Consider the following 27586-nt stretch of genomic DNA (forward strand, 5'->3'; position numbering starts at 1 on the left):
TGCCGTCAGTAGAAAGAAGCCTCGAACTTAACCGAATCCGGCACGGGGAGAGAACAAAAGGCTATCAAACTGCAAAACATCACTAGGAAAATGCCCTCAAAAGCGAGAAGCCTCTACTGAACACTGGAATCTGACAAACAAAAAGGTGCAAAATTGCAAGATGCCACGAGACTATAACTAACATAAAGTTGCATGATATGCCATAGCTGGCCAGCTGTCCGCATCCCATCAACAACACTAATTGCACAGAAACAGCAAGCAAACAATTTGACAATTCTTTCGTTCCATGGTAAAATCGTGATTGTGAGATCCCCGTGGAATAGTTTGACACATTGCAAGGATTCACGATCACAAAGAGGAAAGGAAGGAAAGAAAGAAACGAAGAGAAGAAAATGGAAACTGTTGGTCAACCGTAACAATCCAAAATATCTGATGATGAACAGCTGAATATGCAATTATTTAAGCAGAAAAATCTTGTAATGTTTTGATCAAATCACGGGCACCGCCAGTCACAAAGGCCCACCGAACTTGACAAAAGCTTTCACAGTCCCGTGATAACACAACTCATGAATCCCTAATCGGAATCCTCATAAACTTCTCCGTCGGACAGCTCATCAAATGATCGCATGTCAAGCTGGTAGCGAAGAATACCTCCAATTCCACCAAACCCCCTGCAAAACTGCGATCCCTCTTGTGATTTATTGGTGACGAATTCAAGTGTACAACCAAATCGCTTGTACTCATTGGCAAACCACTCAAGCAAGGGCATCTTCTCCTGAACCTCCAACTCTGCAGCAGTGGCTGAATCCCGAAAGTTACTCTGATCAGACTCTTGTTCCTTGTTCAAGTGCTTTATGATAATTTCTCCTGTAGCACTGTTTTTCAGCGTGTACCTATTGATATCTAGATTTTCCCACACGATAAGGATTTCGACAGCACCCATTTCCAGAGCCTTCAATGTATCATCAACACCAAAGACATACTTCCCAGTATCCTGGCTGATCTCCTCAAAGTATTTCCCTATCAAACGTTTTTCCTGTATAAACTTCACATTTGATAGAATCTCAGCTGACAGCTCAATAGCTTGGTTGAAACCATTTTCTCCACCATATGAAACATCAACCACATTCAATATCTTGGCTTGCAGCCGTGGGTCAAACATATCTGACTGGCTGAGCTCAGTCTTGAAGTCAGCTGAACCAGCTAGTATCAACCCAGAAACATTGGGCTGACTGGTAGCAGGATTAATGAAGAACTGGGTGGCAAGCTCTGCAGTTTTCCTCACATAGTTGTGCCGTTTTTCCATCCGAAGTCGAGCAAACCGCAGAGCAGACTGCCCTCCTCTACCGTGCTTCTTTGGCAAATCAACGGTAAATTTATGGAGCACTTCTCGTGTGTTTCCACTCAGTGTCCCAAATAAGGTTCCGTTCCCATCCATGACAATAAAACCAAACTTGTCATCAGACTCTAAGAGCTCATTGAGTGCTTCTGTGTGAAACTTGTTGTCACAGAGGTACAATGATGCGTTTATAGGTTTGAAAGGTTCAAAATCAATTGTCACCTTCTTCTCTTTTCCATCTTCAGTAACAATTGTTCCCGTATAAAGCACCAGCCCATTCGGTGGAACCTTGTTATAAAGCTTCAGCCTCTGCTGAGCAGATGTAATGGCACCCAAGACAGACTGGCGGTTCACCCTACTTTTAATGTTTGAAGCAGTTCCAAATTCATCACCCAACATCTTTGTGACCCGAGATATTTGATCACGAGGAGGCATTATAAGAGATATCATGCTCGTGCCATTACCCCTTGCAGACTCCAATGCCTTAATCAACTTTTTGATTTTCCATATCTCAATATTCTTATCCGATTCATGACCATCAGCCATGTTGATTAACTATAGGCCGAAAAAAACTATATGATGGTTACCCTGCATAGATACAAACCAACTCCGCGTAAACAAGAAGATAAACTGTCCATCAGGAAAAAGGCATAAATGAGTCTTTTGTAACAATACTTGTAGAACACGAAATGAATGTTATTTAAATTTTGCTGTGATCAATTTTCTTATACTATGAATGAAGCATTTTCTTTTCTATATGGCGAGAACTTTACACAGGATAGCTTGTACTCACGAAGCTGCATGCAGATTTTTGCAAGAATTTGCAAGAAAGTAAACATTACAATTCCAAGATCCACACTCAAAACCCGTTCCTATTTATCTTCCAAAATGCAATGTCACTCATGTTATGAATGATCACTTTGCCAACACATATTCATAAATCAACTTGTGAAGTATTAGCATATAAGCACTTTGATTACAAAATAATATACATTGAGCACTTCTTTGGGTGTTTAAAAATTACATGAAGACAAGAAGCAATTCCCCAAAAAATTAGCATATCTTACGAGGCCAGTAAGTCACTTTCCCAGTATAGACAAATGAAAAATGGTGAGAAAATGAAAAACAGATATAGATTTCACATGTCACTTTTCATCTGCATGGCTACCAAAAGAAAGAGGGGAGAAAAAACATAAAACATACACTTAAAACATCCTCTTATATTTCTTTTGATATCCATGGCTACCATATGCAAACAACTTTCACGGTTCAAAAAGTTCTAGCAGAATGCATTTCTTTATCACAGCAACATGTTGAGTTGGATCTAGCACCTTGAGTAATAATATGATCTAACTGATGATTACACCTACAGCTTCCATTAATAAAATAATGAAGCTAAAAAAATTTACTGGGATACGTAAACTTCACATTGAAACCCATAAGATGGTTGATGTCTGAATCTCCATTTCACAAGGAAGAATATTGCTGGTTAAACTATACATTGATGCAAGAGCATACAGAAATGATGTTTCACAATAGGCCTTTCAAGAGAGAGGTGTCTGGCACAGCTAAGGCCAGGAAGAAAGACCTAGCTTGAGGGGATGATAAAGTAACAAGTAAAAATAATAGTGCAGAGGTAAATATTCTCATAAAGGGAGGACAAATTACAGGTAAAGGTGAATTTATTGAGTGTTTTTCATATTGTCCTTTTTGTTGCTGAATAAAAGGAAGACAATAAAGAGAACCAGGCATCCTTCAAACTTCCAGTTGTGGAGATAGTGTAATACATAGAAAAAAAAAATAGCATTTTATCTAATATAAGATCAGATGGCGAGGGATCTGCTGGATAACGAAGCAATTACTGAGAAAACTAGGAATATTTTTTAAACCATAGCAAGCCTTCTAAGAGTCATGTCAGCTGAAAAATCGAATCAACTAAAAATTCTCCATGGTTTCTTAATATACCCACGTGGAGAAAATCCTATTTCACACATTCCATACAGCAGAACCACAAAAGAAACAAGAAAGAGAAGGAAAGGAAACGGTGTCAATACACTTTACTGCTATTGAAAAATATGACACCAGCATCCAGAGACGATGGCTTATCACTTAGATGAGCAAAAACAGGATTTGCAAGTAAGAGAACCAAAACCATCCAAAAGCAAAGTCTCCATCTTGATGAAATATTTGGGCATCAAACAAACCAGAGCTGAGGTCATGAAGAAGGTCAAAGCTAAGTTTTGACCCTCTCTCAAGACACGAATCAAGCACACAAGTGATGCAAAAAAACAGATTGGAAGATGAAAATTATCACCAGATCTACTTCCATAGTGTTGTGCTGTCTACTTGTAGAAAAAAGACATCCATTTTCAGACAAAAACATTAATAATAAGAAGAAGAATAAAAAGCAGATGAAAAGAAGCTGAAACTCAGAAAATTACCTGTAAGAAGATGAGCTCCCCTTCCTATGCAGGCGAAATGAGCTGCTTTGCTTACTACTCTGTAGTTTACTCACTTGACTAGTCAAAGATGTTTCTTAGGGGCTAGGGCTTCCCTTTGCGCGTGCATGCTAAACCCCTCCTCCTTTTTTTCTTTTGTCCGATCCCCATATTTCTTTTTTGTTTTTCAACCTTCATCTCTCTTTATACTATTTTTTTATTCAACCTTTGTTTTTTAAGATCTTTTAGAAAAATTGGAAGAAGCTCACATTTATGACTGACCACTTGTAGAGAAAATCTGTCGCCGCCTCATGCAAGACATCTTTGCCAGCACCAGCCCTCAATTTCCACCTCGCCGATTTGTATCAAGAAAGATACCTAGGAAAGGTTTTTTGTCCGAGAAAGAAGAAAAACTTGTCTGTGGATTCAGCCACCTCTAAAGAAGAATTGACTCTCAAGAAAGATCTTGGTTGCCCATATGATCTAAGTAGAGGATTTTCCCGTCATTAGCTTTTTCAACTAATGATAGTTTTTAATGAATAATCTCAAACCATAAACTAAAAGTGTGCGTGTGTAACTTTCTTTCATGAACTAGTTTGGTCACCATCTTTGACGACAACAACAGCAGCAGCAAAATGCAAGAGAAAAGGGACAAATGATGTGTATCGCCGAGGGATTGATTCGGTTTTGTGTTCTGTTCTTGCCAATTCAATTGTGTTTGGCAAATTCTCCATCCATATACATTAACAGGCTCTTTGTAATTTCACTGCACATTCTTAGCACTTCATACTTTATAAAGTTGGTTAAATTTGCAACTACTGAGTCTGAGTGGAATGTCATAGTGGCAATATCATTGGCCAGGTATTAGATAATTTTATTTTTTTTGGATTGAATTTAATGATTTGAATTATTATTTTTTGTCTAAATATGGAGATCTTGCAATACCAAGAAAAAAAATATAAAGCTCAATTAATGTTTAGTTTGACAAAATTAAATTAAATTTTATTTATTTAAAATAATTAAGACTTTAAAAACCACATTAAAAACTAAAATAAGTACGAGAGACTAAGTGAATGGATACTTAAAAACTGGATAGGGCATGCAACCCACATGTCAGTGTATAAGGGGATATGTTGCACTCTAGCAAGGCATGCAACTTCATTCAATGTCAGAACACCGCTATTATTGGTGGAGTTTAAAGCACTTTAACAAGAACTTTCTTAGGAAGCAACACGTGTTGACAAAAAAAATAACGTTGTGGCTCTAGCAGCCTTTTATTTCTTTTCATCTTTCTTTTCTCTTTTACTCTCCTTGATTTCCACTCTGATTCTCTCCAAAATAGCAAGATGCCATGTCATTATATTTTATGTCATATTTGGTCTTTATTCTTTTAATTATTTTTATTTTTAAAAAAAAAATTATTTTATTTTTCAATATTGGACTGATTGGGGATTGAACTTTGTAATTTTTTCTAGATTTTTTTTTATGAGGCAATCTTGATCTCATAAGTAGTGTAACGAGTTTGAAAGATTAACTTGATTGGAAACGAGGCTTCATGATTTTTTTTTTATTGGGTTATATCAGTCTCATGTACTGGGTAGCGAGTTTAATAGATAAACATGAGTTGACATGAGTCTTTTTTGGGTTGTTTTTTTAAATTAAATACTTTTTGGTATCGTCCTTTAATATTTAGTTGATTTGTTAATCAAGCTTCGTAATTTTATTTGGTTTGATTTTTATGAAATTATCTCAGTCTTGAGACTTAGATAGAAAGTTTGGTATACTAGCTTAGGTTGACTCGTGTCTGTTTTTTTTATCCTTTTTTTTTTTTTTTTTCTATGATGTTGTCCCATTGTTATGAAGTTAGTCATGTGTTTGCCATTTAAACTAGGGTTGATTCAAGTTGTTTTTTTTAATTTGATGCCTTTTTTTTTTCAACATTAAAAATCATGTTGATATGCCTTTTTTTTATTATTAGAAATGTATTTTAAATTTCATTTAATTTCTATTTTGTTATTAAATATGATTATAGAAATCTTTTTGGGGTCTTAGCAAATATCTTTTCAGAATATTAACAAATGTTTATTTGTTTATGTTATTTTGATCACCTTTTTTTAATTCAATTTATTTTATTGTCATTGCTGTTTTTTATTATATAATTAAATGAAACTAACTTATTGAACTTAGTTGGGTCTATTACTCAAATCACAAGTTTTTCTTACTTATTTAAAACACGATAACAACACCTAGATATTTTTTTATGTTTACAAAATTAATCATGCCCACAGGGTAACGTGGAGTATTAATCTAATATTTTACTATTGGGATACTTAGATATGGATGAAGTACATTACTAATATGTGGCATATAATATTGTAGAAAACAAAGTTATTACGATTAGCTTGACTCATATCCCGATCCAAGGTCTAGTTTATAGATTGGACGAGTTAATCAAGATTGACTCGAATCAATCCAAATTGGTATCATTTCAAGTTTTTTTTTTTAGAAAAGTTAAGACAATATTGTTTTGATTTTTCTTTTTTAAAAGACAAATCAAAGTTTACCCGAGTTGACCATGTTTGACTATGTTAACTTCTATCTAGTTTAAATTAAAACTTAGGTAAAATCAAGTCCTTCATTGGTAAGTTACTGAATTGACGTATCAAGCTAAACCTATTTTTATAACACTAGTAGAAATTTACATAATTTGGAACTGCAGTAGGAAAAAAATTAAATTATGGTAAGCCAACTAAAGTAGAAAATGATTCAAGTCACCACCTAGTGAGAATGTTGATGGGGCTGAGGCAGCAGCATTCAACGAGATGTTGCCATGAGCTAAAGAAAAATTAACAAGATAACTAAAGCATATGAGGTTAGTTTGACTATTCATATGAAAACTTGAATAGTTGGATTTTAAAAAAATATATTTCTTTCAATTAAATCCTTTTATAACCTAATTAGAAAAAAAATGCTTGAAATTATGATAAAAATACAAAGTTGAAAGTTACGAGACTAAAATATAAAACACGAAGAAAATATATAGCTAATCTCATATCAGTGATAATTTTTATTTTGATCCAAAAATTTATTCTCTATTTTTTGATCCAAGAGTAGTAAGGTGAAAGAAACTCGTCTAAAACAATGAGGAGAGAAAAAATAGTTGGTTTGACCACTTTTCGACGACTAAACTTATCATTCTTTGTGTCAAAGAATTCCATTGACGAGAGGAGTTCGATTGTTGTTGGTTTTGTTTATAAACATGCCTAAAAAAGATCGGGTTCCATTTTGAATTTTTTTTTATTCTATTGATTTTCATTTTTATGTTGTGTTTTGGGTGTTTTGGAGTTGTTAAATAATTTAAGATGATTTGTATGGTGTTTAATAAGTGTTGTTGGATAAAAATGGGTTGAGAATAAGATTCTCAACCAAGAAACCTAATTTGTCACTCTTTTTTTTCAAAAAAAAAAATAAAGATAAGAAAAGAAGAAAAAAATAGGCCTAGATGTGTTGGGTCTGACTCAGGCCCACACCAATAAGCTTTTTCTCTCTTTGAGATTGTTTTGGTCTTTTGATTCTATTTTTAAAAAATTTTATTATTTAATATTAGATATTGAATGAAGAATGAATTTTTATATTTTTTTCAATTTTATATATTTAATTGATTTTGAATAAGTTAAAAAATATGATCATATAATAAAATAAATTAATTAAGTGAACCTTTCATAATTTATGATCACGAGTTTGGTAGGTTAACCTGAATTATTTTTGATTTTTTTAAATATCAAATCGACAAGATCATATCTAGACAACTTCAATACAATTTAATTTAAAATCTAAGCTAAATAAAGAATCAATCAATAATTTTCAAGTTTAATATATTATGTTAAATTTAATAACAATGTCAAAAAAATCCATGTGAATTAGATATTGTTTTTTATGTTAAAAAAATTCGATTCAACCTAGAGAAGAAGTCTCCGTCGGACATATGTAATAAAGGGGTACATTCCATTCTGAGGTGATCAATTAGTGAGATCTTTGTTCTGCAAATTCATCAATGCAAATTGTTCTTTCTTTTTTGGGCTCTAGATCATATCGAACCTCATTGTTTAATTAGTTTCTCTTCATTTGTCTCGAAGTCTTTTTCTCCGTTCTTATCTACAAAAAAAATCATTGTCCCTACAGGCCAAATCCAATGCACTAGAAGCAAACCAGAGAAGGATATGATGCAAATTAGTAATTCAGGTACACTAAGGCCAAACAAACTACAAGATGGTAAAAGTCAAACAATGACTTTTTTAGCCCAGAAGTCGTAAAATATACCATTTGTTTCTGGGGAAAAAAGGCAGTGTTGATTTCTTTCTCAAGTATCTATCCTCTACAAAGTTCATCTCCAGCCGCTCATGCAGAGCAAAACTAAAGAGCTAATAAATAATATATATATCTATCTTATGAAAGAGATCTATCAAAATTGGATTAGGACAAGACTGTACAAAGAAGAAGGTTAGGCTAAAGAATAATAGTTACGATGCGGGGGCCTTGCTCGAAACATTGACCTCCTCGATCCACCAAGCTTCAAAGCAAGTGTACTGACAGCAGCAATTGGCTCAGTAGCTCTTGAAGCTGCAGGTTGAATCAGCCATATTTGATATAAGTCAGCCTTTGGGCAGGAATTAGGTCAAATTGGGGACGTTGCGGTGGCTATCAGCGAATTCTCGAATTAAGCGCTTCAAAACTCTTCCTCCCTTTCCTTGCATATGCCCATAGTTATTCTTTTCCCCATTGAAAGTCTTGCTCCCAAGATAATCTGAAGCAGCACCAACGAGGGCCTCCATCCAAACTGGTACTAATGTTTCAGCTTCCCCCTGCTTTAGATACTCAACTGGAAGAGCCTGCACCTGGTGCGATTACAGTGGCCAAACGATGTCAAGACTGGAAAAAATAAAACAAAAGGAAAACCTAGAAACAAGCATCCAGAAGCCTAATCTAACAAGGTTCATAGGCAACTCAGCAGTACATTACAGTAATTACTCTCTTATATTAGAATGTGAACGCTTCATATTCCAATGGATCAACAATCAGTATATCTCACAAATTTGTTTCCTACACGTTCAAACTTTCCTAACTCACACACGCAATAGAGAGAGAGAGAGAGAGAGACCGCTGAATGTAGCCATCCATGCAAAGACTCCCAACACAGAACAACCTTCCAAGTTGTTGTCTCACTTAAACTGCAAAATGAAGCCACCTGTTGCAAGATTGTTGCACATTTGTGAACCTATCAAGCAAAGGGTATTAGATGTGTTTTCATAAAATGTATTGGAATAATACAAGCAAAACATCAAGCTACAGAAAATAAAAGGTCTCAAGTGCTCTACACGGGAGTTCAGATGAACCCAGGCCAATTTTGCTAGCCCTTAAACTTCTTCAACAATTCCTTCCTGATGCTTAATTTATTTCTATACTAAAGCAAGATAGAAAGCACCCAGTTCTATGTACTTCGGATTTCAGGCTTATTAGGTTTCATTTTGAAAAACAAGTTGGCATGCTAAGAAAAATCACGTCACTTTGTAGCTACAGCAGTGTAAGATGCTCATTTGGTACATGGAAAATAACAAGACAAGATAAATGAGTTTGAGAGTGTTCGGTTAAGAATGACACAAGACAGTATATGGGCAAGAGGCGCCCTTTTTGTTTCAAGTTAATTCGACAAAACCTGTCCCATTCATATGACAATATTATCTTAGACATCCTTCCCAAAATACCTATACCCATTTCCTTTAAATCCAAGAGTACTCTTCAATCTATGACTTGGGCTTTTGAAATCCGACATTTTATTTATGAAACTAATGGAAAAAATAATTAATTGCTTTTGTTTTTAAAACTCGGATAGCACAAGATAAATAAAATAAAATAATACTTCAAAAAAATAAATTTAATAATTTACAAAGAATAGATAAGTAGTTTTTTTTTAATCCAAATATTTATAATAATATTGCATGAAACAGCACAAAAACATTGTTGTCATCACAACATGTTATTGTCTAAACCCTATTCTTACCAAACATAAAACAGAATAGTTATCTAGTCCATGCTAGTTTAAACCAAACGAAGGACACTAACAAAACTTGTCCAATCTAGCCTCTCGTCCAACCCAATCCAGCATGCCAAACATACCAACTACCAATAAAGAGTAGTTAGATTACGTTATCCAAATATTACATTCTTCTTGTCAAGGTATTTATGTAATTGTCTACATACTATATGTGTGTGTGTGTGTGTGTGTGTGTGGGTGGGTGGGTGGGTGTGTCTAAAAGAGTAAGACAGCACTTCTATCATTTTTATACTTCTCTTCTGTTCCTATCTCTTTCCTCTTCTTCTTTCTCTATTTTCAATTATTTCAATCTAAGAAAACCAATGATTCTATATGTGTTATGCTTCGGAGAATAAAACAAAATATTCAAGAACACTTTTACTCACAGGTTGTTCAACATGATAATTAGACAAGGATTTATTTTGAATTAGGGAAATAAATAAGAGTGCAAATTCTATTTCTAAAGCAAATTCTGATGAATTTATGTTCCAGTTAAAATCCTTTTCAATTTTTTACTGCTATTTCAATAGACAATTATACAATACTATTGATAGCAAGGAGAAATAGCACCATGAGTTTGCTTAGTTTAGCGGTCAATAATGACATACCCTTAAAAGAAAAATAAGCCAAGACTTATTCAGAAGGAAGGACCGAAAATACCATCATATAGCATTTTAACCAAAAAGAAGATTGAAGCGTCTAACTTAACTACATCATGCACTCACGCCCATGACCCATAACGAAATTACATTTATGATTTATATTGAGTAACAATGAAACTTACCCGTGACATTGCTGAAACGCCGAGCAAAGCATACACTAAATTTGATACAAGTCCCTCGCCATTACGAGATATGACCTGAATTGATATGGCACTGTATGACCCCTCGAGAATACAATTCTTGGATTCCAACAAAGAGATTAGGCCAACTTCCAAGAAGCCTATTGAGAAATAATATATCCACAGGAGATTGAAGGGTTGAGAAAAATTATTCATATAGATAAAAATAAATTAACTCAAAATATGAAAAAAAAAAAAAAACAACAACTTTAAGATAGACACAGAAAGAAATAAAGGGAACTCTTATAGAAGGATTATTGTGTAAGAAAGCTAAACAAAAATTAGATGCAAAGAGCTGGTCATCTGAGTACCATCATTTCTTTAAAAAGACTTAAGAGGAGACCAACTGAAAAAAAAAAAATACTGACATAAGTAGCTGTTCAATAAATGTATTTATGTTTCTCTTGTATTAAAAAGTCATTGGCAACCTTGAATGCCCGCACATGCACACCCAAGCTTGTGACCAGGCTCTCATTAAAGATTTTATGTTGCAAGTTATCACTTTGCAGGAGATTTAGTTTTTGACTATGTTTGAACAACCAGTACTTAACAGATTGGGAAAATTATCAGACACGTGATAATAGAAAAGTGACCTAAATAAAGTTGAAGTACAAGCTTATAACATAATTGACTGTCCAAAAGTAAGCAAATTTACAATTATGAATAACACAAAAGGCATAAGATAGTTGAACAGGCAACATGTATAGATCAGAACACTCTGAAGCTGCACGTGCCAAAGGATTTTTCATAAAATCAACTTTTGTTTGGCAATTCCTTGGGATAGATTGGTTGTTCTGGGTTCCTTAGAGTCTTGTTGACTTTCACAAAGCTTCATTAGCAGAAACCAGGCATGATTGGACAGATCTTTCATGTTAACAATTTGTTTCTTCGAGGGTGGATTATTCTACCTTTTCACTTTGTTTTTTTCTTTTAAGGAAGTGGCCTAGTAATAGCTTCTTCACAATATTAATTCATTATGATGATTATAATTTAGATCTACAGGTTCAAACACCTAAGCATATCTAATCGTATGTAATTGTTTTATAAATCATCAAAAATTTGGTTGTGGGAGGGTGTTAAATGGGGTTGATTAAAATGGATTGAATGATAGCAAACTTGTTTGTTACTGACCATATTTGGTTCAACTCCAGGGTTGAGAATCATGTGTTATATACGTATTATATGCACAGGTACACACACATATATACCCACAAGTAGCAGGGTATTTCTTGATCCATTCGAGTGCACAACTAGTATCCACTACTTGGAACGAGTCATGTCAGCTCTTGTGTTTATTGACCCATTTAGTATTTAATGGAAAGAGGCCCCATACTTGGTGGCAAAAGTGTTGTACTTTAACACACTATCTAAGGTTAAGACTTGAACCTTAAGACCTCCCTATATCCTAGACCAATTCTTAACCACCCATGCTTAACCCTTAAGAATTAAATGTTAAGGGAGACAATAAGAGTTAGTGTTCAACTAGATACAAATTGACTAACAGCTGCTAAAAGGATTAAGGCTACCACCACCACCACTCGTGACCATTGAACCACGCTACTATCATAACATGATAGCCTCTCTACAGCATCTCTAAACTTTTACACCATGAATTTAAACCCTTCAAATTTGTACAACAAAACAACTCCAACATTCACACTCTTAATGGTTCTTACACCATTAACAACTATTTCTTCGGAAAGAAATACACTTAGCAATAACACTTTGTAAAATTTCAACACTGTTTTTTTAACCCTGTAGCAACTCAATTAGGTGTTAACACGAAAATTAACAGTCCCTCTACCCTTCAAAGTGTCTCATTTTCCAGGTTCATCTTTCTTGAAATTTTATTTCTTTTGGTTAACAACATTGAAGCTCTACATGTTTTTCTATGCATTCCATATTAGCCTCACAAGAAGTAAGAAACCATCAAGAGATTATCAAGCATTCAAACTGGAAGACCTCAGCACTGCAGGATTGCTATACTTACATGACAAATATGACATTGCTGCCAGCGCCGCTCCTCGATGCATAGCAGTGCAGCATATAGCTGCCTTTTGAAAGGAAACGTCAAGGAGAGAACCAGATGCAGCTAATACTTCCTGAAATATATCATACAGCTGAACAAGTCATTCAAAACTATTAGCTTGAAGTAGTTAAGTATCAATAAACCTCTGAAGAACAAATTCATCTACTTGGATATGCTCAGTCCAGGTATAGATGCTATGATATGAAATCCAAGAGATGAAGATTATTACCCTTGAAAGTTCTATTTAATGAGGTTGCTTCATATTTTCCATAATCAAAGGCAAGAGGAAAAAAGAGAAAAAATGACCAGAACAGTATACCAAACCTTATGAGTACCACGCACCACAGTGGAAGCAAAATTTGTGTAAGCCTCCACTAAATCAGGCTCTTGGTCACATATATATGAAGAATTAAGACCCATAACTGATGTTGCTTGTGTAAATCTTTCAAAAGTAATAACAAACAAAGGTCCAAATTCCTCTTTATGACTGAATTCTTCAATGACAACAGAAGCTTCCCCCGTTACAAAAAAAAAAAAAAAAAACATTAGAAACAGAAGATAAGTAAACATGTGGAAAATAAATGAATCATATACAAAGGTGTATAATAATAAACAATGCTGACTACAATTTGTAATTGATGTAACCTTTTACCATACAAGTTTAAATAATTCATACTGAAAAGAAAAAAAAAAAAAAAAAACAATTAGAGTGATGCTGAGCATCACAACATTGTTTTTAAAGATGGCATGAATAGACACATGGATATGAATGTAATGAAATACAACTTTTAAGTCATAGAATTCACGTCTGTTTGTGTCATCAAGAATCATGAAAAGTGGCTTTTCACCAAATTATTCAGACCTGAATTATAAGATAGTATTTCCACTATGCTGTAAATGCAAGCACGTGCATATATAATTGAAAATACCTGTTCTGATATACCATTCATGACTCTGGAATGACAAAAAATTGGTTGATAGGCAATCTAGTACACTGGGCAATAGCAAAGCAAAGTGCTGCCCTGCAATATGCAACTCCAGTCATGGCTTTTAAATTATATGGTTCCTCATCAGATAAACAAAGTAAATGAACTATGTAGACATAAAACTAACAAAAGGATGGGAAAAAAACAAAAAGAACACCCTCCAATTACCACTCGACTGAATTGCCAGTGAAAGAGCTCGGCAAGCTGCGGTAGATAAATTACTATTCTCCATGTGTTCAGACCTAAGTAGTTTCTCTAACATGGGCCAAAAGGTGCTTAGCAGACCAAATATAGGATCATCAGCAGCAGGACCGCTAGGATGAGGCATTACAAGATGACTAAATACAGTTCCCATCCTGTAAATTAAACAATTAAACATCAAAGCCATAGCCAAATAATAAACATATAAGGTGGGCATGCATACCAATGGTGAGGTTCCAATCAATCAAAAAATGAAAAAAGAGTTGATACTTAAAAGAAGGCATTGGACTTTCAGTTTATAGTCTTTCCAGAGTACATGTGCGATGCTCTTGTAAAGGAGTCCAATTACACAAATTCGGACAGGAAGAACACTTTTAAGTTTCATTCTTCTTGCACAAACAAATAAGATAAAACCCGAAGCACTGCCACCTGTTCAGAAGGGAAACAGAAAATATAAAAGAACTAGGATTACTCAACTAGGTTTGGGGCAGGACTTTCATAGTACAGCAAGCTTGTGATGCTCAGAGAAAGGAGCTCAACTATTTTTCTTGTATTTCTACAAGGAATTTTTTTTAGATAAAATCAAAGGAATCCATTCCCTTTCCACAAAAAGCTGAGATGAAAAGTATCAAGTCTTGTCCTCAATGAACACATGATTGCACAAGTTAAAAATTGCACATATACACAATGACAAATCTCAGCTGTCTCAATAGTATACCTGTATAACCCTCTTGCTGCTGAGTTCAAAATTTGCGTATAAGCAGCTGGATTTTGTCTGAATGAATCGCTGCTCCCTTCATTAACCTGAAAGAACAGTAAGCTATTGAATACTGTTTGAGATTAACACACGCCATGGAATATGAAACATGCATTGGTAAAAAGGCATGGAAAGCAGGTCTTTTTGTAATGGTCTCAACTCAACTAATTAAAGATAAGCAAACTGAAACAAACAGGATCCCATTATTCTCTAAACTACATGGAAGCCTACCATCCTTCTATGACCTGCTGACACATTTGACAATGCTCCCTCTATTAGACATTAAATCTTAGCCAGAAAAAAAAAAATCAACCACAGCAACTGAACAGCCTCATAGAGGATTATCAAGTGTGTACACTGTCCTGCTTCCAAAGGTAGGAAATCATAAGAATCTATTTTATCTTTCGTCTACTCCCACTACAGGTGCAATGAGAATCTATCAAAAAGAAGCTACTGAAATGTCATCTGGAAAGCAAATGTAACCAAGGTTCAAATATAAAGCTTGTGAAATCGTGTCTCACTTACAATCTGCCTTGCCATGCTATGTAAATTCCTTCCTTTACCAAATGATAATGCGGGCACACTTCAAATGCTTCTAAAGAAAAATTATACTAGAAGACTAACATAGCTATGCCCTATATTGAAGAAAGGATGCCAAAACCTAAACTCCAACTTGCTCCCTAGACTTCATGTCACTTACTGAAGGGGAAAAGGAGCTCTTTTAGAATCAGTTGTATTTTAAAAGCAAAAGGTATGGAACTAAAACAGGAAAATGCTTCGCTTTAGATCATTTGGCAAAGAAAATGACTAGGAGCTAGAAGCACAACCATATGAACACAAGATAATACAAAGAAAGCTGATAGCTAGAAGTTTAAAGACAAGGATAACATGGCTGTTGCAAGAGGTAAAATAAATATGACAACTAGACATGCAAGAGAATCTTGAGAGCTTACCAGTTTCCCTATAGCTTCATAGCAAGAAGAAAGCAGCCTAGCCAACAGGCTGTTCTTTAGCTCTTTGTTTGTTACAGAACCAAGGATCATACTTATTGCGCTAACTACCTCCTCCTCATCTTCCAAAGGTAATTGCCTCTTCTCCAAAGCCTGACAAATAAAATAATGACATTACCAGATCACCGTGTATGAGAGGTAGAGATATGCAGTGGTCAAATAGAAATGCTGTGTGTTTGAGTCCTTAACGCCATAACCACAAGCTACAAAACAATCAATAGCATTTCTAGTATCAATAGCAATGCTGGTGTTTAAAGATTTACTGATCACAAGGATGAAACTTTGTTTGTGTTTTTTCTAGGGAGGGGACTACAATGTTTCCCTTTTCTTTTAGGAGAGGGGGGCATTTAATGTTTGTTTTTCAAGTGGTACCATGAACTGCAAGGCCAAGGAAAACACTGAGATGCTACCATCCTACTATTTCACATCGGCTCTCTGTTTTAGTCGTTCTGGAAATTGCAGATCAAGGAAACATGCAGTTTACGGGACTTGCAGAAAGAGGAATGCCATAACAAAATAAGAGAGTTTTGATAGCAGCATTGTAGGACATTCAGAAAGAAATTTCATACAATGTATCAATCAGGAATGTCTTGAGTACTATGATTCAAACATGTTTACACATGCATAGGCAACTAAAGCACTTTTCAAATTGTTAGACTTAAATTTCACTTTAATAGAAACCGTGGCTGTAGACTTGCATCTCATCCAAGACGTGGAAACACTAAATCCGTCAAGACATATTAGTTTAGCATAAAAAAAATCCACAAGTGCAAAAACAAGAGCAGTACCTCTCCTATCCACATCAAAACTTCCAGATTTGCAGGTTCATAAATAACTGTAGAAGCATCTTCACAAAATTTGCGCAGGGCGGAGGCACAAGAATTTGAGGACTGGGGCTCTGAAATGCCCGCAGCAAGAAATAATCTGAAAGTAGCAAATCAGCACAAAAAGGAAACTTGAAAGCAAGAAACGATGCTGCCAGATGATGCATACAAAGCCTTATTTTCTAAGGAGTTCAATGTAATAAATGATGTCAAAGTAACACCAAGGAAATGCTGATGAGGCAGGCAATTCTAACATGCATATAACAGAGCAAAATACACCTAGATTCGCACTTAAATCATATATGAACATAAGCCATAGCTCTCAAATGTACAAGTATGCTTACAGTAAAGGCCTAGCAATAGTTTGAAATGTAGATATCCACTTGGAATAGGAACCAACAACATCTGCGAGTGACCTGTATACCTAAAATGAAAATAATTATCTAGTAAAAAATAAGAATAAACAAAACCTATTCATCCCAGAGTTAAACGGTGGGATGTACAAATTTTCTTCCAATAAAGTGTTATTATTGAGAAGCTGATATTTTGCTCAAGATTTTCAAAAATACATAAATTAGCAAAGGACATATCGCACATACAATGCACATAAATCCCTTAAGCTTGTTGGGAGGGATACTGGAAAAGATTGTCACCAACTGCATAATCACCGAGAAGTCGAAGACCTGGCTCTCTTGTAGAATCAATTCAGAGACCTGGAAAAGGAAATACAATAAGACTAATATTGTATTACTATATTGCAGTGACCACTATGCAAGTTTTATAGAAGCTCCTTTAGGGGGCAAAATGAATGGCTGTAAGAACTCCCTACGGGCTTGGTAAGAGATCATGTGCAGGGTGACCTCATAGTGGTGACAGCAGAGAAACATCTTAAAAATTTCCAAGATTCAGCTGTTAAGAAATAAGTAATACCGAAACAGCCTTCAATCATATAACCTACTTGTACATAGTATAAAAATTTTGTTGGTACATTTACAGGGATCAATTGCTGTAAGGCCAAAAAATAAATTTCTGCTCGATACAGACTTACAGAAGATAGAAATAACACAGAAATACAAGAAAACAATGCAAGAAAGATAACACCAAAATCACAGTAGCAAGTTGCACTTACCACATTAAGAGCAAACAGTTTGGTTTCAACTTCCTTCCAAGGTATTGATACATTTGGTGATGCCCAACCACCAAAGAAAAGCTACAACAAAAATTAAAGAAGCAAAAAAGGACATCATCATCTACCATAAAGGCAACTAAGATCTGAAATCTTAGTTTCAGAAGAAGGATGGAAGACAACATTAAGGAAAAAAGGAAAGGAATTGATAAACAAAAGGAGTGTTGAGACTTCCACTCCTGTACAATAAGAAAACAACCTCTTTGAGATATTATGTTCTGCTTCTGGTTCAGTAGCAGTGGATGGACAAAACACTTTTAATAGCAAAGAATCTAATGTGAAGATTGTACAGTGTAACATCTCATGTTCCAGTGACATTGCAAATAACCAGCAAAGGTTAGATTTACATTCCACTAATCTAAGCGAAACAGTAGAACTAAACACTTAATTAAACTCCATCGAGAACACCTCACATCCACTTGGCTTTCCTCACATCCTCTTGGCTTTCCCAACCCTCAACTTCAATACTTCCCTTTCATCAGCCTGCATTACCACCATACAGACTATCTGCTCAGGAAATTAACGTGGTATTGAGTGAAAATGACACTGACAAAAACAGATCATATTTCACATGGCTTGGCTCTGAGATGGTTAGTTTTTTTGTCAAAAATGACATTTATTTCTGTGGAAAAGGGATATTATTAACAGGAAAGATGAAAAAGAAAACACATGGAAGCTAGAAAATTAGGCTGCTGGAAAAGTGGAAAGATGAATAAGAGTAATGTATCCGGAACAAGAAGCTCCCTCTGGCCTCACAAGTCCTTCCCAAAAAAATGAAGGACAAAGTACCTGCTTCCAACAGTAAAAGAGGAAAGAAATGACGAGAAACCTTGAATTTGAATTTTCATGGATTCACATGAGTGCAATCCAGACCAATTTTCTAGTTCAATTTTACGCACACATCCAACTAACCAAGTGGTCTCTCTTCCCTGAAAACATGAAATCCTACATAACCTTCTTAATCCACAGAGAAGCCTCCACAAAGTTAATACGGTTAGTGTTATTTAATGGAATTCAGGCATCCCTTATCCTTTACTGTCATATAGGCACTGAACAGGAATCAGATCACGATAACCATTAGGGAGCATTCCAGCAACATGATAGCATTTGAGGATGTTGTTTGAAGATAACAGTCATAACCCCTCTACATTTTTTATTATTTATGTAAAAGACACTCTCAAAGTAAGATTCCACTGTTTTCTTTTATCCTCCATGAAAACAGCTGCTTCCTTAACTTCTTCAATCTCCTGTTTCATTTCCTCCCAAATATTGAGACAAAAATAGATGTACATGCACATATTCATGGTGTGTGAGTATGTAAGGAGCACCTTTTGTACAAATCTTGTAGGTTTTAGAAGCTGACAAATATCTACCAAAAGCTCAACAAGATTCATCCTAAAATGCGCAAGACCATCAGGCAAATCAACTGTTTCACTCTCATCAATGAATGTAGATTCGTCAACCTGTAAAACCAGATTTTCAATACAGTTATAGTATGAGTATGAAGAAACATAAATTACTCTTAACAGCATACAAAACAGATCATATCTTACACTATATTTAATCAAAGAAGAAAATACTTCCACCTTCACTACTTATAGCAAGAACCTATGCTGGATGTTCAATCATCAAAATCAATGGAAAATCACGACACTAGTGCTCTTCTTTCTAAATTTTTTCTTGGCCCCAAAATTGAAATTCATAGCCTTTTATATAAGAAAGTGAGATGTAATCAAACAACTGGCAACATCAACAGTGGGATAAATGCATGTCAACAACGGCAGATGTAGTATTTATGTAATAGCTCTGACACAGCACATAAGGTATCTCTCCACCTCAACACACACAAAACCAGAATTTGACTAAACATCTAAAAGCAATGCCATCATCTTTGCATGTTCAAAACTTATAAACATGCTCCTATTCATCTACCATGACAAATTCCACTCCACCTCCAAAGGTTGGTGCCGAAAACTATTAAAAATGTGGTTTGAACTGAAAAGGCAATGGAAAAAGGAGTTTCCCCTAACAATAAATCTTCCCAAACCAAAATGCAGATTCCATTTCCCACTTTAAAATTCAATTGAGAAAGAAAATGTGAATAAGCCAGTGAAATAAACTTCCACAGACTCAAGTGTGAGACAACTGATCCAAGCTTGGCATCCCAACCATTAGCATGTGCACCATATGCATTACAGACAACTTTGTGCCACAAAGAATCACGCCACAGCCATTTTCCTATGTGAACTATAATCTTCTGCACCAAATGATCCAGTCTGAAACCCTTTTCACTCTTGGATTTACAAGACCTCCCAGCTCACCAAATAATCTCTCATTTTCTCCTCCATACCAGACCAAAGGAAATTTCTCATAAACCCCACTATCTGATTAGCCATTGAAACACAAAGCCTCTATTTCTCATCTTTATCGCTTCTCTAGTTTGCATAGAGCTCCTATTCTCATTTTTGTTCATTTTAGGGGATTAAAATAAACTTGAACTTTCATTTTTTAAGGAATCTAATGATAGAAAATAAGAGGATCTCCTGAATTCGCTTTCTGTTATTAATTCTTTTGTTTTAACTGGGAGAACTGGTTGAAGAGTTTGGCCTTTTGAAAGGTCTGAAGTCCTTTTTTTTTGTCATACTTCCCAAGCCCCTGTGGAAATCTCCCTCAACATCAGTTAGGGGAATCTGGCATTAGCTAAACCACATCTCATAGACTATTCCTTTCTAGTTTAGTGTAGGACTCTTTCCTGTCTAGTAAATATTTCATATTTTGATAGACTGTAGGGTTAGCACTCTTCTCCTATATATATTGTATTACACTCTTCAGTTATAAAAAGAACATGGTGAAACTTCTCTCAAACTTCTTAAGCCCCCAACTCTTTACCTGGACAGTAGTGCTCAACAAAATTAATAATGATTCTTTGTAAATAAGAAGGCCTCATGAGGCTTTATTTCCCAATATCCGTGTTATCTGTCAACAAAGCAATGAGTCTCATTGTCACTTACTTTTACATTGTCCGCTTGTGCAATGGATATGTGAAGATTGTTTATTTATGGTGGAGATTCTAGGGTATTATCACATTGAGTGTCAGATTTTAATCTCTTTTGTGGATTTTGGTGAGAGGGAAGATCGTAAGACTTTGTGGTTTAGTGCTGTTTGTGCAGTGATAAGGTGTACCTGCTTGGAGAGGAATGTTAAGAGTTTTTATGAACCAGTAAAATTCAAGACAAAAGTTGTGGGATAGAATAGCTTTCCTTTCTTCATTGGGATGTCATGCTTCAGGTGCATTTAGGGGAGTTTCTTGAGCTGATATACAGCAGGATTGGGCTGTTCTTACATGATTTTCCTTCTGCTTTCTTATTTGTGAGGATGACTTATGTAATGCTTTTAATACAATTTTCTCTTATCATAAGAAAAAGAAATCTTGGTTTGAACTATGATCACAAACCCACAAAATCAGAAGGTTAATGGTAACAGATGCAAATGTAGTGCATTTAACATCACATGAAATAGATCTACCCAGATTCAAGAGAAGAAGAAAAATTAAGGGTGAATAGTAAGGTAAAACCTGAGCGCGCAATAAAAGAGCATCCAACAATGCTGAAAATACAGAAAACAACATGTCTTCAGAATGTTTCCTATTTTTTGCACCTTCTGCGTCAAGACCAAGTATATAGCTTGCAAGACTAGACCTGGGGAAAGAAAGAAAAAAAACATGGTCACAGTTATCATGCTTCATCATTTAACAAAGGACCATTAGTAATCAACAGAAAAAATCACATATTGTAACTAAATGTGAATGCCATCTTCTCAATCTTTATAATGGATCAACTTCATTAAGCAACCTTCATAAGTATTGACTGATTTACTAGATAAAGGAATTATGAGTGTGCTGAATTTGCAAGTATCCTTAACATGATATCTTTCTGTTCTCTTGGGTGCACACTTCCTGTTGCTCCTCTTCCTCCCTCTTTCCTCCAATTTGGACTGTTCAGCAGCAAGGCAGCCTCTGATTTTCTTACTTTCTTGTTGTAATCACACCCAAACACTCCCCAACTTACTACAAAGCAAACCCTGATTACACGTCCAATGTTTCTCCTCCAACTAAACCAACCCACCAAACCCCAGACCCAACTCTGAGTTGTTGTATCAAAAATTCAGAAATCACATCTTGGAAATTTGGCTACTTTTCAGCCTTTAAATCTCATCCTATCCATAGCAAAAATCAGATCCTTGCTTCTTTAGTCCAAATGCTAAAACCAACCAATTGGTAGTTTTCACTAGTGGCAACATTGTTCAACCTGCTATTCACCAACCACCTCACCCATTACATAACTATTTGGGTGTTTGGGAGTGGTAGTAATTACTTTTCAAAGTGTTTTTCACTCATAAATGTATTAAAATGATATTTTCTTTAATTTTTTAAAAATCATTTTTGATATCATCATATCAAAACGATCCAAAAAACATAGAAAAAAAATTAATTTTAAGCAAAAAAAAATATTCAAATTTTGCCGAACCCCTGTTTGGAACACAATACCAAACAGGAGCTACAATTGAATGGTACAACATTTTCCTCGTCCCAGACATTACAACATCTCTTTGGCCTATAAACCAATTAGAAGTTGAGACTTTGTCCAATTCATCCTCATTTATTTACAATGTTTTACTTAAACCTCCAATATATTCTAAAGTTACAATGCAACCACAATTTTTACACCTAAGCTAAATGTATATATAGTTCATTCAAAAAAACTGTGCACAAGAACAAAAGCATGTATACGACCTGTGTGTATTTATGTATCCATACTAAAACCATAGATGATTTAATAAATAGCATTACCAAAATTGCAATGTTGAGTCTGCAATCTCCCAGTCTTCACTTGGAAATGCCACACAGCTGGTAACAAGGTAAACAGATTAGGCATAACACAAATGTGACATGAATGAACAGAACACGTAAACAGAAACCATCAACAAGCTGCAGGAAGCTTTAACAACATACTTAGACAGGCTTCCCAGGTCAGAAACGTTTTGTTACTATCCTTGTGCTGAGACTTTAGATTAACTACATAAGCACTACAATTTTACATGAAATACCAAATAAAACCCTCCTCAAGAAGCATGGTGCTAAGTTTTAGAGGCACGTGAGCACATAAAATAGAGCGTTCTGGAAAGACATCTCTCAAACATGTCACTTATCTCCAATAAATCTTCAAAACTAATAGGACATTTCCTTATTAAATTAGTAACACAAGTATCAGAAATAAATAACACGATAGAGAAATCACCTCAATAAAGCATCTGCAAGTGCAAGGCCCTCAACACTTGCCTCTACGATCAGAGAAGGTGCCTGGTGGTACATTAAAAATAATACAAAAAAAGTAGAAAGCTAATAAGAAGGTTGGATACAGAAGTATTGGGCAACATGAAGTCATGGAAAAACACGTACTGCCTGCCCAATTTCTGACATCAAGCATGAAAGCCCACTAATCACTTTCTCATCTCTGCTGCTAAGAGCTGAAATAAGAAGCACCTCTTTGAGAAAATGTACTCTGGATAACAAAACCTGAGGTAGCCCCTACAAAAAGCAATCACAATTAAAAGTGAATTTTTCATTTCTTGGTAATGAGGAGAAGGCATCCTCCTCGAAGGGGAAAAAAAAGAAAAAGGAAAACTAAAGTCAATAAAAAGGGCAAAACATGACTATACTATGCCACAACAACCGCCTTGATGAAGGAAGATCCTTGCAAAAGTTACACCTTCCCCATGCAATTGGGAGCAAAGACAACACACCTCTATAGGATTCTTGCAACCTTTCCTCCTTCAACCATACTCATGTGGATATCTTTGTATTGAATTTCTTTTGCTTATCAGTGATAGATATGATACAGTGAAAAGACGATTCTTGGTTATTTTTTTCATTATCAAAATTCAATACTATCACTTGCTACACCCCTAACTTTTATTGAAATTATTGCAAGAGAACTATTGTTTTTCCTACTTAACCCAGGATCCCTGGACTCTAGAACTATCGTAGTTGCAATTTCATTAATATGGTGAGTGCATTAACAGCAAAAATAACTTTCTTCTGTATAGAAAAATAAGAACAAGGTATATGTGTCTATTCTTGCATATCATGAGTGGCCAATAAATCTACAAAATGGCAAGAGCCTACCTCATGTCCACTTGCAAGTTCAACAAGGACTTCAATAGCCAGATCAAATGAAGATGGAACCTATATCCACCAGAATAAGAGAATGTCATTAATCTCAAACACGAAGTTAACCAATAAGACAATTATCTTTACCTGCAAAGAGTTGAACACAAAATTAAGAAGTGGATGCGTTGGCAATGAGTCTCGAGGAATTTCTGAGAAGCAGCCAGCTCGTACCTGAGTGCAAGAAGCAAAAATAAGGGCGATGATAGAACTACTCAGATATAATATCAAAACATGTAGAAAATCTGAACTTACCCAGCTCAATAAGCAACGGAGAACTTTCCTGTTTCTTTCATGCAGTTGAACACCACCATCGGAAATTTTCTGAGATTGCTCCAGTAGAAACTCAAGAACCATAGGAGTATGTGAGAGAAGCTGCTTTAAAGGCAATTGTGTGAGGAAGTCGACAGACAAGTTGAGAGACAAAAGGGTAAAAATACAAAAACTAGAATAGTTAAAAACAAGTTTGAAGAAAGAGCCTAAACCTCTCGGCCATACTGACTTCTATGGGCTGGACTTACTCTACAATCAGTATTTTGAGTGTCAACAACTTCTTCAGGAAGAACAGTGAGCATCTCCAGCACAGCAACATTACCATCATCCTGGCTCTGCAGAGTCCGAAGACTGTAGAAAAGCTGCTCGATAGGTTTTCCATGCTCAAGGGCACAAAGCATAAGGGCAGCAAGTGCAAGGCAGATTTGTGTTAAAAGCTGTCATTAAGATAGCACAATAATTCATCAAAAACACATTTCATTTCCAATTACTCAATGTTATAGCTCAATGACAGCAGCTGTCCAAGCTGTGGAGCACCCATTAGTCCAAAGAAATTAGAAGCACCTGGGGAGGACCTGAACTGAATCTTTTGGCAGCCACGAGAAGAGCATTTAACAAAGCATCTTTAACTCCTAACTGCAAAGAATGGCCTTCACTTTGGATCTGCATGAGAATGGTGAAGGTCAGCTTTAAGTAAATAAACAGTCGAATTGAATAACCAGAGAACAAAAACAGTATTTTTGTTCGAAATCCCATAATCCAGGAGCACTCAGATTCAAGCCGAAAAACAGTCCTTCATTTTGCCTTGGGAAGAAGCCAAGAGCTTTTACCTTAGCGAAGCACAGCATTGAAGTATTCAAGGTCACGAAATAGAACAAACCTTTCGTTTGAGAATCTGTGCCGCGAAGAACTCGACTTCTAAATCGGAGACAAAAGGCGGCGGCGGCGTCTGCTGCTGAAGGTGGAGATGATCGGAGGTGAGAATGGAAGTGGCGACCTCCCAAACGGCGTCGGTCTGCTGGAACTGAACGAGCCATTGATTGGCAGCGACGCGGTTGCAGGATTGGGTATCGTGATTCAAGACATGAACCGCCTGGGCTACTTTCATTTGCAGGTCCATTTCTTTTTCTTTATTTAAATTATAATAAAGATAAAAGAAGAGACGGTCGGTAGCCAATCATAGAGAGCAGCGAAGGACGCCTGTCGAGTGTCGAAGCCCCGCCTTGAGCTTGTTAATTGATTGATTGATTCTTGATTTGATCTTGTTATTTTTTCTTGTTTTCCGCTTTCATCAGACGCTCCTCGTCTCGTTACAAAACTTCCACGAACCTTTTCCACTTTTTTTCTTTTTTCCTTTCCTTTTCAAGACACCACCAGGAGACGGGTGGCCTTCCCCACTATGGTCACTGGGGAATTCATTGGACGAGTAGTGGGACTATATTATAAATTGGTTTTTCTAGTTTTAAAAATTATTCAATTAGTTCTTGAATTAATATTAATCATGCTTAATCTATATTATTTTATTTTCAAAATATATATATATATATATATTTTTTTCATATTATTAACTCCTTCTTTCCCTTTTTCTTTTTCTTTTTTTTTAAATAAATTAATTTTAAATCGTTTTGATGTATTATATTAAAAATAAATTTTAAAAAATAAAAAATATATTATTTTAATATATTTTTAAATAAAAAATACTTTAAAAAAATAAAAAATTACTTAAATAAAAAGAAAAGAAAAAGGGAACAAATATCATGGCTATTGCGTGGGAAATCCAAACTCATTTGCTTTCATTTTTTATTTTTTTTACCTTCTCACTTAAAAAAGTAATCTTTTAAACTAAATTTATTTTTTGGTTTATGTTTTGATTATTTATATTTAATTATGTAATAGACACTATTTTCCTTTAATATAGAATCCGTGAACCTTTTCCAAAGCTTATGAAAAACTACCTTCACTCCAAACTCGATTGATAAAGGACAGGGACAGAAGTATAACACACCTTAAATCAACCTCATCATAGTTATTAGGGATTTATAATTTTATTTTATTTTTTGAGGTAATAATAATAATAATTAATAATAATATCATAGTTTTTTCAAACCTGACCCAGTTCAAGATTCAGATTTCAAGTTTTTAACTGGGTAGGTCAAACCGAGTTAACTTTTTTAAAAAAAAATTAAAAACAACGTCGTTTTGGTAAAAGAAAAAAAAAAACAAAAGCCAGTGAATTGCAACCAAGTTCTGTGCACAAGAGTCATTGATTGGAGTTTTCACCAAGTTTTTTTTTTATTTAATTATTTTTTTTTCAACCGATCGGTTCGATTCTAGTCCCGTGATCAACCGGACCGTGAACACCTACTAGACTGATCGTTTTCAAAACAATGAAAAAAACAGTGTTGGGTTACATTATAATTATTGTTTTATTATTATACAAAACAATAACAGATGTGAAGAAAATATTTTTCCCTGCATCATTATTTACACATGAACAAATCATAATTATGAATTGCTACAATGATTTTGTTTTCATTTTTTTTTAATTGCACTTTTATAAGCCTGAATCAGTCATCAATTAAAGTATATTTACTGATAAAGGGCAAAATTCTAAGAATGAGACTAAATTGAAAAGGATGGCAAAAAGAGTGGTTATTTTACGTCTGGGGTGAAATATTCACTTTGCTCCTTAAACTTTTAAAATTATAAATTTTTGATCCCTCAAAATTTATACAATTTCAATTTTAGTCTCAATTTTTATTTATTTTTTATTTTTATTATTAGTAGTTTGAGAGAGAAGAGAGGAGGGGTTGAATTTTGGTGGTAAAAAAAAAAAATTTGGTTAACACCTATTTAAATAGCAGGGAAAAAAAAAAGTGATTTTAATGTCAATAGATTTTTTTTGAAGATGAGAGTTTATTATAGGTGTTATTTTTCCCTTAAGCTTGCACAATATGGTAAATTTGAGCTCAGAAAGAATTTTGGTTTCGGGTTTATTATGGGTTTTCGAGCTATTGTTTGTATTATTTAAGGCCATGAATATGTTTTTTTATTTTTTTTTTTTGGTATTTTTGATTAAAATATGGTTGAGAATGGGTTTTTCTTGTCCCAAGCATAACAACCCCAACTTTCCATCAATTGGAAGTTGGTGGAATCTGGGCAGGACAAGCAACACATCACCCTTTTTTTCTTCAAAAAATCAAGAGGTGAACGACAAATCATTTGTTTAGTAAAAAGAAATTAAAAATAAAGAGGCTCAAGCACGTGGCCTACTTCAAGCCCATCTGTCTGGTTCTTTTTGCTTATTTTTATTTTTTATTGGGTTTTTTTTTCTGATTGGATCATTCACTATTGGATCTTTATTAATTTTTCTTATTTATTTTCT

The 27586-nt window shown here is 34.9% G+C and overlaps 2 protein-coding genes across 5 annotated transcripts; both read right to left on the bottom strand.

Moving 5' to 3' along the window:
* Positions 1 to 172: 172 nt before the first annotated feature.
* Positions 173 to 4444, bottom strand: LOC118041833 (eukaryotic peptide chain release factor subunit 1-3). The gene is made up of 2 exons (XM_035049347.2): positions 3781 to 4444; positions 173 to 1927 (listed from the first exon to the last, which is right to left on the bottom strand). The coding sequence occupies exon 2, from the start codon at positions 1883 to 1885 to the stop codon at positions 575 to 577; it is 1311 nt and encodes a 436-aa protein (XP_034905238.1). The 5' UTR covers positions 1886 to 1927; positions 3781 to 4444; the 3' UTR covers positions 173 to 574.
* A 3554-nt stretch (positions 4445 to 7998) lies between these two features.
* Positions 7999 to 25617, bottom strand: LOC118041830 (transportin MOS14). 4 transcript variants are annotated; one of them, XM_035049342.2, is made up of 24 exons: positions 25082 to 25617; positions 24766 to 24864; positions 24450 to 24638; positions 24184 to 24303; positions 24019 to 24102; positions 23887 to 23946; positions 23161 to 23289; positions 23000 to 23061; positions 22552 to 22608; positions 21277 to 21400; positions 19031 to 19165; positions 17646 to 17726; positions 17116 to 17229; positions 16861 to 16940; positions 16481 to 16616; positions 15636 to 15785; positions 14644 to 14729; positions 13893 to 14080; positions 13668 to 13760; positions 13063 to 13250; positions 12700 to 12811; positions 10653 to 10810; positions 8936 to 9052; positions 7999 to 8672 (listed from the first exon to the last, which is right to left on the bottom strand). In XM_035049342.2, exons 1-24 carry the CDS (start codon positions 25319 to 25321, stop codon positions 8448 to 8450), a joined length of 3027 nt encoding a protein of 1008 aa, XP_034905233.1. In that variant the 5' UTR covers positions 25322 to 25617; the 3' UTR covers positions 7999 to 8447. The 4 variants fall into 4 exon arrangements, with proteins under 4 accessions (XP_034905233.1, XP_034905232.1, XP_034905231.1 ...); XM_035049341.2 differs by having other exon boundaries at positions 13081 to 13250; positions 24414 to 24638; XM_035049340.2 differs by having other exon boundaries at positions 24414 to 24638.
* Positions 25618 to 27586: the final 1969 nt, after the last annotated feature.

Source organism: Populus alba, chromosome 14 (assembly GCF_005239225.2).
Source record: "Populus alba chromosome 14, ASM523922v2, whole genome shotgun sequence".
Classification (NCBI taxonomy): Eukaryota; Viridiplantae; Streptophyta; class Magnoliopsida; order Malpighiales; family Salicaceae; genus Populus; species Populus alba.

Excerpts from the sequence above, each read along its gene's own strand:
- LOC118041833 (XM_035049347.2), bottom strand. The coding sequence starts at position 1,885 with ATGGCTGATGGTCATGAATCGGATAAGAATATTGAGATATGGAAAATC.
- LOC118041830 (XM_035049340.2), bottom strand. The coding sequence starts at position 25,321 with ATGGACCTGCAAATGAAAGTAGCCCAGGCGGTTCATGTCTTGAATCAC. Across the intron at positions 14,081-14,643 it reads GCAGCAAGAGGGTTATACAG|GATGGGAACTGTATTTAGTC; the intron begins GTATACTATTGA and ends TTTAATTTACAG. Across the intron at positions 9,053-10,652 it reads GCGTTTCAGCAATGTCACGG|GTTCACAAATGTGCAACAAT; the intron begins GTAAGTTTCATT and ends TTTGCTTGATAG.